Here is a 16,241-nt window from a genome sequence, read left to right as displayed (position 1 = left end):
ATCGGAATCAAGATGAAAACACTAATTGTTGTGACCCATAAACCGAAAGGGCCTCAATCTACTAACTACTTGATTTATGATTAGGGTATGAGCTGCGTACCAGAAGTTATTCAAGCCCATTTATATTTATACATATCTATATATATATATATATATATATTTTTTTTTTTTTGGTATTGAGAGAGAGAAATAAGAGTAGAGCTTGACCTTGCCATCTTGAGTAGATCCTAGGAGAGAGGACAAAGCTTGGAATTGAAATTTTTTTTTTTTTCTTTTCCTTTTTTTTGAAGTCACGGTATTAGAGAGAGAGAGAGAGAGAGAGAGAGAGAGAGAGAGAGGAGAGAGAAAGTTCTCTAATACTGTCCCTACAAAACCAAGCTTGTAGTATATGACTGAATGTTTGTCAACGATATTCGTTATCATAATGCAAACAGTAGGACTAGCATTAGTCCCGGTATCACAAAACCGGAGCCGGTTTCTCAGAAACTTGCTACTGTTCGACTCCTCCCTATTCCTCTCCTATATAAATACATACAAGATACCCTTGTCATCAATATCCCATTTCAATACCATTACCAAAAAAATCAATATCCCATTTCAATATTATTTCTTATAATTTACTTAGTGTTCCTAGCTGCTATCCCATTTCGCAGAAAAACATTTTGGTAGGTATTATCGGTACCTGGTCCTCTCTCCTTAATTTCCTCCATATCTCTCTCTTTTGTGATGGATTTTTCTTGATTATTAATCATGTGTTTTACAATTCCATTAACAGGTTATATTGTAGAATAAATCTATATATGTCTCCAGCAATAGCAATGGCAGTTGAAGAGAAGGAGTATGATAGTAATCATAAAGAAGCAGAGAGCCAATACCAGAAAGGGGTAAAGCATCTGTGCGAAAGTGGTATCAGTAGAGTACCAGCCAAGTACATTTTGCCCATTTTAGATCGACCATTCACTACTAGACACGACGAAGTTAACGTATCCAATCAGCATAATCTTAATTTGCCCATCATTGATTTTGCTGATTTGCAAGGTTCCAACAGAGCCCGAGTCCTTAAGACTCTATCTAATGCTTGTGAGCAATATGGCTTTTTTCAGGTGAGCTAAATTAAACTAATTAAATTACATTAAAACTTGAAAAGTGATTGGTGATTTACTGGGGTTAATGCATGCTGCAGGTGGTAAATCATGGCATTCCAAGTGATGTGATAAGCAGTATGATCGAGGTGAGCACAAGGTTTTTCGAGCTTCCTTTTGAGGAGAGAGCCAAATACATGTCGTCTGATATGTATTCGCCGGTTCGCTATGGAACTAGCTTCAATCAAAACAAAGATAAGGTGTTTTGTTGGAGGGATTTCTTGAAATTAATGTGCCATCCTATTTCAGATGTTCTTCCTCATTGGCCTTCTTCTCCTGTGGACTTTAGGTAATAAGAGCTTACAAAAATTTTCAACATAAATTTTAAGTACTACTTTTACTTTGTTAAGAAATTGATAATTAAAGAAAAAAAAATTGTACAATTATTAAAATATTCATTTAAAATTATTAAACAGGAAATTGGCGGCTACCTACGCAAAAGAAACCAAATTCCTGTACTTAATGCTAATGGAGGCAGTCCTAGAGAGCCTAGAAGTTGTGGGAACCACAGAGAAGAAGACAGAAGAAGAAGATGATGATGATGATGATCAATTACTTTTGAAAAAGTTTGAAGATGGAAGCCAGCTAATGGTTGTCAATTTCTATCCACCATGCCCTGAACCTGATCTTACCCTAGGGATGCCTCCTCACTCTGACTATGGATTCCTCACACTTCTTCTCCAAGATGAAGTTGAAGGACTTCAAATTAAGCACCATGAAAAATGGGTCACCGTACAACCCATCCCCAACTCTTTTGTCGTCAACGTTGGCGATCACCTCGAGGTTTGTTAATGTTGTGATTTTAAATTATATGCAGTTAGATGTTAAATTCCGATTTGATTAGTCTAATCAAGCTGGGACCATGTCTAATCGAATAAAATTTTATATGATAATATATATATATATATATATTTATTATATTCATATGGTTGATTTTTGTTTTGGAATACACAGATATTCAGCAACGGGAAATATAAGAGTGTTTTGCATAGGGTTCTCGTCAACTCCATGAAAGCTCGGATTTCAGTAGCTTCATTGCATAGCCTTCCTTTCGATTGCACGGTTGCACCGTCGCCCAAATTGATCGACGAATCAAATCCAAGGAGATACAAGGACACAGACTTTGCTAGTTTCTTGGAGTTTATTTCATCCCGTGAGCCTAAGAGGAAGAATTTCCTGGAGACTAGGAAAATATTTGACTTAGAAAACCAGATTAATTAAGTTAAAAAAAAATAAAAAATTATATATGTACCTCTTTGACTTTTTTGCAGTATCAAAATCAATCTTTTTTTTTTGGTTCTTAGGTGAATAGTATTATCAAAATCAATTATGTAAACAACAATAAATTATTTTGGTATGTCATCTTTCTTAGGCTTTTTTGGGTTGGGCTAGCTGGGGGCCAAAATGTGAAGACCCTAAAAGTTAAGCTCGTCTGGACCCTGCAGTTAATTTCTTGTTTTTAGGTCACTTTGGCAATGGTTTATATTAGACATATACAGAGATCGCAAGTGTTATATATATATACTTATTTTGGCATTATTTATATGATTATTTCACTTCATTGATCACATTATTATCTTCCCAAAAAAGTAATTAATGCTATTAATGTCTACTTTCTACATTGTCTTTTGAGCATCACAAATACTATTTTAATGTAATTGAGAGAATTGAATTATAGACAATATTTTTTTTTTCTTTCCCACCAAAATTAAATAATATTATTTATTAAGAGCGAGAATAAAAATGCATGCACACAGAATTGGGAGTTGAGAGTTGAGTCAGACGTAAGTAACACGTGATTAAATTAATAAACAAAAATAAACATTCTTAAGTAGAACAGGATCCGATGAAATAAAGAACAATATTACTTGTTATCGATAACTTCAATTAAATGACTATCATTTAAAAATCTATTTTTTATTAAAATTTTAATATTAAAAATTAAATTAAAATAAAATATTTTAAATTAAATTTTACCTAATAAGTTATAATTGATGATTAACGATGATAAATAGTAAAATTTTATAATAAAAGACTTTTACTACTACTGCTTCTTACACCGCTGGATTTGCTTGAGATCGATGCTTTGAGTAAAAATAAAAAACATATATATATATATATAGAAGAAAATTTCAAAATTCAAATCCTCGTGCTTTGTGCATGAATATAATCAACTAAATGTAACTGGTCATCTTATAAAGTAATTAAAACTTATATTGATGTAAAAGGTTTTGTAGGAAGACTAAGTCGATGGGATGTATTTGGATATTGACTAAAACTCAATGACATATATGCACTGACGCATTTTGTATAAAGTCTACAATATATAAAAATAAATATATTAATTAGTTTGACATAGCAATTAATTTTAAAATAAATTAATAAATAAATGATTTATTGTAATTTTGTCAGCGGTGCAGTATTCTTTTTAATAATATTGCAACTATGAAATAATCACTAGTCTTTACCAAATATATACGGTGTGAATCTGGAAGAATGAAATCTGGCTTATTTGAAGAAAGTGGGGAAGAAAATATAGAGACCGAGTCAAGTGGTGTGCTGTTTGGATGCAATAGATTTGACTTGAAAACTAATGGAACTCCATTTGATGCTCTGTATATAAATGCTATGTGGGTTTTGAAATTATTATTAATAACTCTCTTATCACCAATTATTAGAGTAGTACTGTTTTTGGATCGGTGCCCAAAAATTTTACGAATAATTTGATTTTGAAAATATTTTAGAGTCTGTAGGATTTCACAATTGAAAGTTAGAACATGATTGGGATTGAAGCCGCCTGGGGTTCCGGGAATTACAGTCGGACAATTTCAATAGAGATGGCTCGGAGCCGACACGAACGAAAACATGTTCTTGACTTGGACCAAATTAACATAGTTGACTCACATGGTCTGGTCCTGGGGGCTGGAATTAATTGAATTATAAGAGCAAGAGCCATCAGTTTGTCAACCGTGTTTGGTGTGTAAATTTCTTCAATAATATATAAAAGAAAATTTTGGACACTGAAAGAGTCTCCCATTCAATATAACGCCGTTAGATCCTTTTTTTCTTTTCGGCTAAGAGAAGTGAGATTAAAAGTCAAAAGAATAAAAAAGGGGAAAACCCATTGTCGAAATTTATGTGGTTTTAAATTGTGTTTCAATGTCTATCACAACCAAATCAATGTAAAGCCATCGTCGTGGATTGCCACGTAAAAGATAAGTTGTATTGGTCACTTTTTTGGAAATCTTTTACTCAGATTGCGACAAATTATTTTTTTGGTTAGTTAAAGGAATGGGGAGCAAAAATTAGTAAAAAGGATATGATGGCTGCTAATGAGTGGTTAAGGATCACGATGTAAAAGATAGTAGTGATGAAATATAAGAATAAAGAGAGGCCTTTTGAGAAGGTTGGCGGACATGTAAATTTTAAAAAATGTTTGTTTTAATTTAAAAATAATGTTAGAGATAACAAAAAATTTTTCAAATAATAACGTATTCTTATATAATTAATTCGTATTTAATTATATTTAAATTTATTGACCCATCGTGTAAAACAAAAAAAAACACAAAAAACAAAAAAACAAAAATGACAAAATTTTTCCTACCCAAATTAAATTTAGTTGTATTAATTTTTCAACCAATTCTCAGTAGTTTCACGGATGGGTAAATCCGACACATGCAAATAAATAAATAAATTTTATTATATTATAATCTTCAGTGAACCGAAATCCATTATATCTCTTTGTTAGTAAACCCAGAGGTTGCTTCCTTTTGGGCCCACCCAAATTGCTTCAATTCCACTAGGGCCCAAAACATAAGACAAAGTCCTTTGAAGTCAAGGTGTCTTGAGACATGTTTGTTAGCCCACTTAAAACTTCCGTCCGGTACTACTTTGTGGATTCGAGGATTCGGTGATATGCATTCTAAAATTGTAGTGTCAAATAATTCGTAAATAATAAAGGGGATATTTGGTCCAATATTCCTTTAGGTATAAGTTCAATGATATTTATCCTTTTATTTGTTATTATTTTTTTTTATCCTTTAATATATATTTTAATTTTAAAATAATAAAAATTAATTTGAGTATCCATCTATTCCACTTCACATTGGTTTTAAAAAAATAAAAATTTAGGTCCTTTTATATTTGTTTAAACAAACAAAGAACAAAAATCCATTTTTTTTTTTTTTAAAAACACATCAAGTAATTGTTTTTAATTTTCAATGACAGGCTGAAGCAACCCATTTATCCAATTCTCAATTCCACCTCTATACACTTTCCACAACTTTCCCAACATCATATTCACCCATTCCACCGACTATTTCCTCTGCAAATCCTTCTCCAAAAACAATGAAAAGCTGGTGGGCACCTGTAGCCAAGCTTCAAGGCAGTTTTCATCAACCACAGTGGTTTTCATCAACCCCTGATTTGTTTTTCTTCTTCTTGGATGTCCAAAGCTTATCAAACGCAACTCCAACAAAAAAGAAGAAGATGAACAGTCCGATAATGTTTCGATTCAATAGAGGAGATGGGTTATGAGCTTATCAACAATAAGGTCTTCTTGAACAAGGATGATGAAGGAGGAAAGAACGGTTGACAAAAATAAAGACATAATAGAAAAAAAAATATATTTAATTTGGATATAAGGATATTTTAAGATTATTAAAAATTAAAAGTATAGAAAAAAAAATGATACCAAATGAAAGGGTAAAAATCGTTAAGTTCATCCCTATAAGCCCATTGGGCCAAATTCCCCATAATAAAGTGTGCCGTTTTGTTTGGGCTGTGTGGAATGGGGCCGTTGGGTGGTTTTGGATTATGAAAGAAACGGCAGAGAGATTAGACCGGAGACGAGAGAGTAAGCAGGAGAGACTCTCTGAACCATGTCTTGCTCTTGCTCTTACTCTCTCTCTCACCTCTCATCTCCTTTCCTCAAACCCATCACTTCCGCTTTTACTTTCCCTTCTTCCCCGTTACGCTCTCCATTTCGTTCCCTCTCAGTAAAATCTTCCATAGACAAGAACTCCACTTCAAATTCTAAGCTTTCCACCAAACCCAGTTCCTGGGTCAGTCCGGACTGGCTCACTTCTCTCGCTCGCTCCTTGACCATTTCCAAAGACGATGACTCCGGCATCCCCATTGCCAGTGCTAAGCTCGACGACGTCTCCGATCTTCTGGGTGGTGCCCTTTTCCTGCCACTCTTCAAATGGATGAATGACTATGGACCCGTTTACAGGCTCGCCGCTGGGCCTAGGAATTTTGTGGTGGTCAGTGACCCTGCCATAGCTAAGCACGTACTTAGGAATTATGGCAAGTATGCTAAGGGTCTTGTTGCCGAGGTCTCCGAGTTCCTTTTTGGTTCGGGTTTTGCGATTGCCGAAGGTTCACTTTGGACGGTAATGAATCAAACTTTGTTTAATTTATATTGCTGCTTTTTATTTTTTTTCAATGTCTGGTCGATTGTTTTAAGCAATAGATATTTCTTTAAGCATTTTGTTCTAAATTTGAGACTATGGCTGTAATGTGGCTACCATATTGGGTTGTTTTAAATCAATCGTTAGGAGAACAGAGTAAAATTTCAAGATTTGAATAGCAAATTGAAACAAGTTAGTCCTTGTGACATGGAGACTTTCAACTTGTGACAATAAATAACAGAAAAACTGATTTATTTATTTATTTTTTTTCGTAAATCATATTTCACCTTCCTTCTATATGACTATGATTATCCGAATCATAATAGGCAAGGCGCAGGGCTGTGGTACCATCTCTTCATAAGAAATACTTATCTGTGATAGTTGATCGAGTGTTTTGCAAGTGTGCCGAAAGGATGGTAGAGAAGCTACAGCCTAAGGCACTGGATGGCACTGCAGTAAACATGGAGGCAACATTTTCTCAATTAACTCTAGACGTTATTGGCCTGTCTGTATTCAACTACAATTTTGATTCTCTTAATGCTGATAGCCCTGTTATTGATGCTGTTTACACTGCATTGAAAGAGGCAGAGGCCCGTTCGACGGATATATTACCATATTGGAAAGCAAGTACTCTCAAGTCTCAAAATGTCCAATTTGTGTTCGTTTTGTTTGTTTTCCTGTGTTTTTAATTGTTGGTATAATTTTTGTTGTTGTTGCAGGTTAAAGCTTTGTGTAAAATAATCCCAAGGCAAATAAAAGCAGAAAAAGCTGTTACGGTGATACGAAGAACGGTTGAAGAACTTATTGCTAAGTGCAAAGAGATAGTGGAAGCTGAGGGTGAAAGGATCGATGAGGAGGAGTACATAAATGACACTGATCCAAGCATCCTTCGGTTCTTGCTGGCTAGTAGAGAAGAGGTGTGCTTGTGATTTTTCCTTTGGGTCTACATTATATTTTTTTTGTTGTTTATGGATATGTGCAAGTAACTAAAATCTGTTTTGGGGATTCTGTCATTTTGTAAATGACTTTGAATTACTGCGAAATATACCTTGCAATTCTAGTTCTCACATGAAGTCTCCATTTCTTCTAGGTTTCAAGTGTTCAATTACGAGATGACCTTTTGTCTATGTTAGTTGCTGGGCATGAAACGACAGGTTCAGTGCTGACTTGGACAGTTTATCTTCTAAGTAAGGTATCCTTAACAATTATATGTACCTCTCTGTGTGTCATCTTTTTCTCTGATGCGTGATTACCTTTCTGTTCAGCATGGCATTAGTTTTTTAATCTAACTAAAGTTTGATTCACCATGTATTCTTTACTTATTTATTTCTTTATTTTAATTTTATCCCAATTAGGATTCTAACTCAAAAATGAAAGCACAAGAAGAAGTTGACAGAGTTTTACAGGGACGGCCTCCTTCATATGAGGATGTAAAGGATCTAAAGTTCTTGACACGATGCATAACTGAGTCACTGCGTCTCTACCCACATCCTCCTGTAGGTTTTCCTCATGAGTTGTTAAGTATATGTGCAAGCTTTCAGGAAAAGTAAAAGAATGTTATATTTTTTTTTTTCCTTAACAAAGTATTTTTTGTAATCCATGGAGTAACTGTTCTAATTAATTTAGGTCTTGATAAGAAGAGCTCAAGCTGCTGACACACTTCCTGGAGATTACAAAATTAATGCTGGTCAAGATATTATGATATCAGTTTATAATATTCATCATTCTTCCAAGGTATTACTTCGTATTACTTCATATCATATTCCAACAACCTATAATACTTGATGGAGATTATATCTAATTTGAGCTGCTGCTCTTGAATTGATTGAAAATTGCTTTATTGAGGATGAAAGATATTGACATTTTGCTATATAATTGGTCAAAAACTGCTTTACGCTGGATTATCTATGTTTTGAAGAAATCTGAAATCTAACTCTTTTCCCTTATAATAGCAGTTAAAAATCTTATTGTCTGTAAATTGTTTTTTTTTTTTTTTCTACTTGTGTTTTTTCAAGGTGTGGGAAAGAGCAGAAGAGTTTGTACCAGAAAGATTTGACTTAGAAGGTCCCATACCTAATGAAACAAACACAGATTTCAGGTATCATTGTTCATGACTTCCTTCAGATGCCACAGTAGTTAAATACTCTCTGGGTTATTTAGTTATTGTTCTTTTTTCAAGATAATACATTTGATTCAACCTAGTTTTCAATTAGATTTGATTTTTTTCTCTTTTTTCCTTACCTATTCAGCTTGGGATTCTAACCAAGTAACCTATCTGCTGTAGGTTCATCCCATTCAGTGGAGGACCACGCAAATGCGTTGGCGATCAGTTTGCTTTGTTGGAATCTATTGTTGCTCTTGCCATCTTTCTCCAGCACTTTAACTTCGAGCTGGTTCCTGATCAGAATATCAGCATGACCACTGGAGCAACGATACATACAACAAACGTAATGTCTTCCAATATATTCTTTGTACAGATACCCCAAATCTGGATAAAATAATCTAAATTTAAGATTATATCGATATCATGGGGGTCAAATATCTAGTTAAACTTCTGTTTGCCTCAGTAGCATTCATACAAATTTCATCTAATTGATCTGCTTGCGACCTAAAAACATGAAATAATTTGGAGTCGAAGAACATCAAGTCCCATTAACATTGGAATACAATAAGCTGTTCTAACAGGGTGTTGCTGTTGTTGCAGGGCCTGTACATGAAACTGAGCTCGAGGCAAACAAAATCTTTGTCTGCTTAGCCTTCGTCATCTAGGTAAACTGTATTAAAGGAAAATAGAAAAAAAAATGTTTTGATCTGTTAGAAGGTGCTTTTACCATATGAACAAAAATCGACCATGATGTTATTGCAATGCATTGGCATCTTGAGTGCGGTACAGGCCATTCTTTATCCTTTTATTTATTTTTATTTTTAATTTTTTAAGAGCCGATTTCGATTGCTTTCTGGATTTATACGCGTATATGAAAAAAAAAAAAAAATGATGCTGTATCTGTATCTGATATGGAAAAAAGCATACTTTATTAAAGTAATTTGTAATATTTGAAAATGTATTTCATATTAAATTGCTCAGTTCCAAATTTATTGGATAATAAATTGTTGAGGAAAAAAATGAGATAAATAATGCAAAATTTACTTAATTTTTTTGTTTGTTTGTTCATTTATTTTTGGTGGGTTGGAATGTTATTAAGCTTTGTTGGTTGGTCAAGTTAGGGCAGCATACAGTAAATGACAACTATAAGAAATTTTATGGTTCACTTTTTCAATGCGTCTGTGGTTTCAACTTGGTCACCAACGTTATTGATATTAATCTTTATTGCTGTGGTATTATTATTATAATTACTGTCAAAATTTATCATAAATAAAATAAACTAATCCGACTCATAAAAAAGACAAGAAGAAAAGAAATTTTGGAAAAAAAAAAAAAAAAACCGTTACATCGTTAAAGGGAAAAATGTCACAAGCAAAGTATGCAGTAAATATAAACGGAAAGACATTAACTAAATTGAGAAAATAAAAAATAAAAAAATAAAAAAAAATAATAAACGAAACTTCTGGTTAAAGTTGACCTGGCAGTGAGAAGTGCCATAACCATAATTTGTGGTGGTCCCAGAATTTTCAACAGTTAAAGACACTAATTAGCTCCGTCTTAAATCATTATTGTTGCGTAAGAACGGATTGGCAGAAAATAATGGAGGAGGAGAGGAGTGAGAGTCGAAAGCAAGCAAGGGTGGCTATGCTTGAACTGGCTAACATGATCAGCGTCCCCATGTCCCTAAACGCCGTCATACGCCTCAATGTAGCGGATGCCATCTGGCAGGGTGGTTCCAACGCCCCTCTCTCCGCCTCCCAGATCCTAACACGTGTCCTTCCCTCGGGTGTTGGTGACCCTGAAAACCTTCAACGCATCCTCCGCATGCTCTCTAGCCACGGTGTGTTCGCCGAGCACCTCAACGGTTCCGAGAGAACCTACTCTCTCACCGACGTCGGCAAAACACTCGTCACTGATTCCGAAGGTCTATCCTACGCGCCTTACGTGCTTCAACACCATCAGGTACGTACTTTTCTTTTATTTGTGGTCCATATTTTTTGTCCCTTTTTTTTTTTTTAATTTTTTTAATGGCGTGGATGAGTGGTGGAACAGGACGCACTGATTAGAGCGTGGCCATTGGTACACGAGGCAGTGCTGGACCCTTCGACGGAGCCGTTCGTGAAAGTGAATGGTGAACCGGCGTACGTATACTACAGGAAGAAGCCGGAAATGAACGGATTGATGCAGAAGGCGATGTCGGGTGTATCTGTGCCGTTCATTAAGGCGGTATTGGAAGGCTATGATGGATTTGAAGGGGTGGAGAGATTGGTGGATGTGGGTGGGAGTGGAGGGGATTGCCTGAGGATGATCCTACTGAAGTATCCTAATATACGACAAGGAATCAACTTTGATCTGCCTGAGGTTGTGGCTAAGGCTCCCCAAATTCCTGGTCAGATTTTATTCTTTATTTTTAATTCCATACCCTTTTGTATTTTTTTTTTTTTTTTCATATTATAAGAATGGAAAATAAATTGTATGGATGTTGGTGGTAGATGAAAATGATTTCTCTTAACTACCTGAGATTTTGCCTTTAAACGAAACTGCATTGTTTTATGATTAATGGTAGTTATTTATTTATTTATTTATTTATGGTTTTTTGTTTTTTGGGAGAGTTATTTATGGTCGTTTGATGACTATTTTTTTACCCACCTTTTTTACTTTCTTTGGGCATTATGCCCTTTTTGTCAATTTCATGCCTGATGCATTAAAGAATTTTTGAACCCGTTAATCGTGGAGGTGTTGGTTTTGCAGGAGTGACCCACGTTGGTGGTGACATGCTTGAGTCAATTCCTGGTGGTGATGCGATTTTCATGAAGGTATATTCGAGTGAAAACTCTAGCTTTTTCATTTAATATACGATGCTAAAGAATACTATCTCTTACAATTCGTACGACGAGACATGGATATGACATTGGCTTTTTTTATGGTGGATGATATGACATTGGCATTGCCCCTTTTTATTAATAGGAGATTAGTAACACGTATATTAGAATAAATTTCAATATTTCTTCCAAAAAGAAAATAAAACCTTTCTACTATTGACAAAAATTAGCACGATTCCGCACCGTGCTATGAATACCTAAGAGTTATTAGGGTTAGTAATTTGGGTGTATTTGGAATGAGGTATAGAATGGGGACGATTTTACCCACACTATACGCTTAACTCTTCTTGTTAACCCATACCAAGTGCTATCGACTGGTGCCGCCGGAGAATCATCCAAGGGAACGGTTCTACCCACACAATACGTTTAAGGCAGTCTACTGTCTCATATGGGTGGAGCTGATAATGAGTACTCTGATGGATGCAGCACCTTGTGATTAGTCATGTCATTGTACAAGTAAAGATTCTTTAGATACAAGAAAAATGTCGACTCTGTTCGGGAGTGGGATGAGCTTTGTTGGTTCAAGTTTAGCTAGGATACCAGCTCTTGACTTGAATTCAAATCCTTCTGTGTAAGATTATTTGTGGGTTTAGAACCTTTTGACCTTTTAAGATTAGTTATAGATTGGATGTTTGGCGTTTAGGTGTAATTCCCTACCACATGTCGCAAAGTTGTAATTTTAATCTGAAGCTGGCTGCTAAATTGCCGCAGCTGCGCCACCAAGCAGGCTGGAAGGATTCCATCTTTTGTTTGTTTTTTATTTTAGTTTTTTCTTTTTCTGTATGCTTGTGGAGTGAGGTATTGAATCTTTAGGTCCTTAATTACGTGGAAACAAGTCTATAAAATACCAGATTCTATACTATTAGTCATGTTCCTGCTACCTGCATGATTTTGTAAAAGCACGCCATTACTCTGAGCTCGCTAGCCTTTCTGTGGAGCTATTTTTGCCAGCTCTGTTTACTGGCTTTCTTTGGACGGTATAATCTTAATAGCCTTGAATTTATAGCTGTAATACGAGGATTTTTATAATGATTATAATTGTTTCTTTTATCGTTGGCAGTGGGTTCTAACAACATGGACAGATGATGAATGCAAGCTGATTATGCAGAATTGTAACAAGGCACTTCCAGAAGGAGGCAAATTGATAGCATGCGAGCCGGTGTTACCAAAAGAGACAGATGACAGTCATAAAACCCGTGCCATCCTAGGAGAAGATATATTTGTCATGACCATGTATAGGACCAAAGGCAAGCAGAGGACTGAAGAAGAATTCAGGCAGCTTGGTCTCTCTTCCGGTTTCCGCAATTTCCGAGCGGTCTATATCGATTACTTCCACGTCTTAGAATTCCGAAAGTGAATGCTCCTCTGTATGGGATTGATGATCTAATGGCATGAACTATCTGGCAAAGTACTACATAACTAAGGGCACCAAAACAATAAGTAGAAGGGATAAACTCCACCTTCCAAATTCGCAGTGTCCCATTTGATATAAATTATAAGTTTCTCTGCTGTTGGAGAACTGTGTTAACTTGCTCTGCTATCTTGATCTGTTTTCTTTATGTGTTGGTTTTATTATCAGACTTGTTATTATATCCTATGACTTTGGTTATTGGACAATGAATTTTAGGTATGAGAGTGGAATATATATATATATATATATATATGTCTATTTCCAGGGAAAGATGCATCGGGACTGAAAATTATTTGTCATTGTAGCTTTAAATATATTTTAAGGTTTTGTTGTTGGACCCATGTGGAAGGGCATTTGTTTGTGCTGTCCAACACAAGCATGAAGAATTCAAGGCACAGCGGAATTGATAATGACAATGAATAATCTTTTAAAGCTTTTCCAATGTGGAATTGCGTCATCAGCCTTGAATAATAGTCCTTGCCCCTTGGCGCCAAGATAAAGGCACAAGGAGGTCGTTAGAAGGAAAATTATATTGATAATAAAAAAATTAGGTGAATAAGCTATCTTGGCTATTGGATTTGGTACGTTGGACACAAATTTGGATTTTTTTATTTTCCCGGACAAATTATTAGGAAGCAAGAAAAGAAAAGTAGCGTAAAAAGTAAATTCGCAATAAATTAAGGGCTAAAAAGAATCAGCTCAAAGAGAAGGATGGTGGCTTTACAGCCCAACCGTCAGGTGGGCAAATGAAAATGACCGTTTGAATTACGGTTGTAGAAAGGAAGAAAATGTCGCCGATTGGTGGGGCAGAGGATCTTGGGGGCCGAATATTTGACAAGGTCGATATCCTTCATGCATATAAATTCCAAATAAATAATTTAAAATAAAAATAAAACAAGTTTTTAACAATTACTTTTTTTTTTTTAATTTATAAATCTGCCACAATTACGAGGCCCTTTTTTTTTTTTTTTTTTTGGAATTGTTAATTATCAAATTTGCAAATCCCCACCACCATGCAGCACGGCACTTAAATTTGATCAAGTCAGAGGGTTTCCTTATGATCCATTGACTCTTTTAACAGTAAGCAGCCAATGAAATCAGGACGCGTCAATGGTTAACACACAGTTAGAGCGAGTTGCACAGTTTCTATTTTTGCGCCCAAAGGATGGCGTGCATGAAATATTAGCCGGCTGGTTCCACCATGCCCTTCACAGTGGAAGCCACTTGATTCAACAGGTACGCGCTCTCTCTCTCTCTCTCTCTCTCATTGTAATTGGAAACGCCAATATGAAGTAAAAATAATGTAACACCCTTCGCAACAATGACCAGCTAGCTAACGCTCTCTCTCACACACACTCTCTCTCTCTCTGGTTTGTTTGTTTGGCTGTGTTCTAGTTGGTAATGGTGGTTGTGAAGCTACCGCTATTCTTCGATTTGCAAGAGAGGAGTAACTGAGAAACGAGAAGAAGAAAGGAGGAAGAATAAGAAGAAGAAGAAGAAGAAGAAGAAGAGAAAACGACGGAAGGAAGAGGAAAATATGTTCAGTCTTCACAGGCATAGGAATGCCAAACCCGGAGACAAGGTTGATTTCAGATTGTCTCCGTTGAAGGCACTCCAGGTATCTCACTGATCATTTAATTTCCATTTTCCATCATGTTTTTTATTATTCTTGTTTTATTGTTGTGTTAGATTTTAGATTTGGATGTTTAATTGCGGATAATTCTTGCTCTTTCTCAATTCAAATTTTCTTTGACTTTGATATTGCTGTTCTAGAATGAGTGTGGGGTATTAATAATCCGGATAAGATGCTGATATTTGCATTAAGTTTGGTTTAAATAGAAGATCTTTCCATTTGATCACAATGCACCTTCTATTTCAAGTGATTCCCGAGAGCAGGGGAAAAAGGACGTTCCCTGCATTTAAGACTTCGATTTTTTTTTTTAAAAAAAATAAAAATAAAAATTTGTTGTTAAAACACGTATTTTAAAATAAATAAGATTTATGTGATTCGAGGTTTTGAATTGCGCAACCAAATATGCGTTTTTGATTGTTCTAGGAAGTAGGGAAACCAAATTCTTGAGCAATGTTCTTTAAGGCATTGAAATTAACTGTAATATGCACACTTTTTTTTTTTTTTTTTTTTTTGGTGGTAATCTGTAATGTGCACTTGTGATTATATAATAGGTGGTGGTCCTTTGTAATGCAGATCGGTTCGAGGCATTTACTATTTCTGTTGAACTGGTACTTATTGTAACCGTGTGAATAAGTAAGTTACACATTTATAGCTTACGGATGACATTTGTGGTTTCCAGATGCCCAAAGGATGGGACAAGCTGTTCGTATCTATTGTCTCTGTAGAAACTGGGAAAGCAATTGCAAAGTCAAGCAAAGCCATCACTTGACTTGGACCAAATTAACATAGTTGGCTCACATGGTTTGGTCCTGGGGGCTGGAATTAATTGAATTATAAGAGGCAGAGCCATCAGTTTGTCAACCGTGTTTGGTGTGTAAATTTGTTCAATAATATATGAAAATAAATTTTTGGGCACTGAAAAAGTCTCCCATTCAATATACCTTTGTTAGATTTATTTACCAGCTTTTTTTTTTCTTTTCAGCTAAGAGAAGTGAGATTAAAAGTCCAAAGAAGAAAAAAGGGGAAAAACCAATTCTCGAAATTTATGTGGTTTTAAATTGTAGTTCAATGTATATCACAACTAAATTAAAGTAAAGCCCTCGTCTTGGATTGCCACGTAAAAGATAAGTTGCATTGGTCGTTTTGTGGAAATCTTTTAGTCAGATTGCGACAAATTATTATCATTTTTTTTGGTTAGTTGAAAGGGAAATGGGGAGCAAAAAGATTAAAAAGGATATGGCTGCTAATGAGTGGTTAAGGATCACGATGTAAAAGATAGAAGTGATGAAATATAAGAATAAAGAGAGGTCTTTGAAAAGGTTGGTGGACATGTAAATTTTACGAAAAGGTTGGTGGACATGTAAATTTTACGAAAAGTTTGTTTTAATTTTAAAATAATGTTAGAGATAACAAAAAAAATTATCAAAATGATTATCAAATAATATTCTTATATAATTAATTTATATTTAATTATATTTAAGTTTATTGATCCATCGTGTAAAAAACAAAAAAATAAAAACAAAATTTTTCCTACCCATATTTAGTTGAATTAATTTTTCAACCAATTCTCAATAGTTTCACTGCTGGGTGAGTCCTACAAATGCGCATAAATAAATAAATAAATTTTATCATATTATAATCGTATGGATTGAAGTGTC

At 34.9% G+C, this 16,241-nt stretch overlaps 4 protein-coding genes and 1 long non-coding RNA gene across 6 annotated transcripts in view; 4 read left to right on the top strand and 1 right to left on the bottom strand.

The window, feature by feature from the left end:
- LOC107432056 (vacuolar protein-sorting-associated protein 37 homolog 1) overlaps window positions 1-16,241 on the bottom strand; it is a 97,856-nt gene that overhangs the window by 25,725 nt on the left and 55,890 nt on the right. The gene's annotated exons all lie outside the window — the stretch shown is intronic.
- LOC107432021 (probable 2-oxoglutarate-dependent dioxygenase SLC1) lies at window positions 382-2,693 on the top strand. The gene is made up of 5 exons (XM_016043074.4): window positions 382-665; window positions 776-1,103; window positions 1,184-1,431; window positions 1,559-1,925; window positions 2,097-2,693. Exons 1-5 carry the CDS (start codon window positions 397-399, stop codon window positions 2,361-2,363), a joined length of 1,479 nt encoding a protein of 492 aa, XP_015898560.4. The 5' UTR covers window positions 382-396; the 3' UTR covers window positions 2,364-2,693.
- LOC107432039 (carotene epsilon-monooxygenase, chloroplastic-like) lies at window positions 5,960-9,705 on the top strand. Its single transcript, XM_016043092.4, has 9 exons — window positions 5,960-6,535; window positions 6,880-7,176; window positions 7,273-7,470; window positions 7,644-7,745; window positions 7,909-8,049; window positions 8,180-8,287; window positions 8,569-8,651; window positions 8,838-9,000; window positions 9,258-9,705. The coding sequence occupies exons 1-9, from the start codon at window positions 6,023-6,025 to the stop codon at window positions 9,306-9,308; spliced, it is 1,656 nt and encodes a 551-aa protein (XP_015898578.1). The 5' UTR covers window positions 5,960-6,022; the 3' UTR covers window positions 9,309-9,705.
- On the top strand, window positions 10,172-13,192 carry LOC107432041 (nicotinate N-methyltransferase 1). Its single transcript, XM_016043094.4, has 4 exons — window positions 10,172-10,619; window positions 10,710-11,046; window positions 11,409-11,473; window positions 12,600-13,192. Exons 1-4 carry the CDS (start codon window positions 10,257-10,259, stop codon window positions 12,894-12,896), a joined length of 1,062 nt encoding a protein of 353 aa, XP_015898580.1. The 5' UTR covers window positions 10,172-10,256; the 3' UTR covers window positions 12,897-13,192.
- Window positions 14,093-15,710, top strand: LOC112488913 (uncharacterized). 2 transcript variants are annotated; one of them, XR_003053219.3, is made up of 3 exons: window positions 14,093-14,186; window positions 14,346-14,568; window positions 15,263-15,558. It is a non-coding gene; the product is annotated as an uncharacterized LOC112488913 (long non-coding RNA). The 2 variants fall into 2 exon arrangements; XR_009634952.1 differs by lacking the exon at window positions 14,093-14,186 and adding an exon at window positions 15,566-15,710 and having other exon boundaries at window positions 14,277-14,568; window positions 15,263-15,453.

This window comes from Ziziphus jujuba, chromosome 11, assembly GCF_031755915.1.
Source record: "Ziziphus jujuba cultivar Dongzao chromosome 11, ASM3175591v1".
Lineage (NCBI taxonomy): Eukaryota > Viridiplantae > Streptophyta > Magnoliopsida > Rosales > Rhamnaceae > Ziziphus > Ziziphus jujuba.
Note: the sequence above shows the minus strand (reverse complement) of the source record. Positions and strands in the feature narration are given on the sequence as shown.

Excerpts from the sequence above, each read along its gene's own strand:
- LOC107432021 (XM_016043074.4), top strand. The coding sequence starts at position 397 with ATGTTTGTCAACGATATTCGTTATCATAATGCAAACAGTAGGACTAGC. Across the intron at positions 1,104-1,183 it reads AGCAATATGGCTTTTTTCAG|GTGGTAAATCATGGCATTCC; the intron begins GTGAGCTAAATT and ends TGCATGCTGCAG. Across the intron at positions 1,926-2,096 it reads ACGTTGGCGATCACCTCGAG|ATATTCAGCAACGGGAAATA; the intron begins GTTTGTTAATGT and ends TGGAATACACAG.
- LOC107432039 (XM_016043092.4), top strand. The coding sequence starts at position 6,023 with ATGTCTTGCTCTTGCTCTTACTCTCTCTCTCACCTCTCATCTCCTTTC. Across the intron at positions 7,471-7,643 it reads TGCTGGCTAGTAGAGAAGAG|GTTTCAAGTGTTCAATTACG; the intron begins GTGTGCTTGTGA and ends CATTTCTTCTAG. Across the intron at positions 8,652-8,837 it reads GAAACAAACACAGATTTCAG|GTTCATCCCATTCAGTGGAG; the intron begins GTATCATTGTTC and ends TATCTGCTGTAG.
- LOC107432041 (XM_016043094.4), top strand. The coding sequence starts at position 10,257 with ATGGAGGAGGAGAGGAGTGAGAGTCGAAAGCAAGCAAGGGTGGCTATG. Across the intron at positions 10,620-10,709 it reads ACGTGCTTCAACACCATCAG|GACGCACTGATTAGAGCGTG; the intron begins GTACGTACTTTT and ends GTGGTGGAACAG. Across the intron at positions 11,047-11,408 it reads TAAGGCTCCCCAAATTCCTG|GAGTGACCCACGTTGGTGGT; the intron begins GTCAGATTTTAT and ends TTGGTTTTGCAG.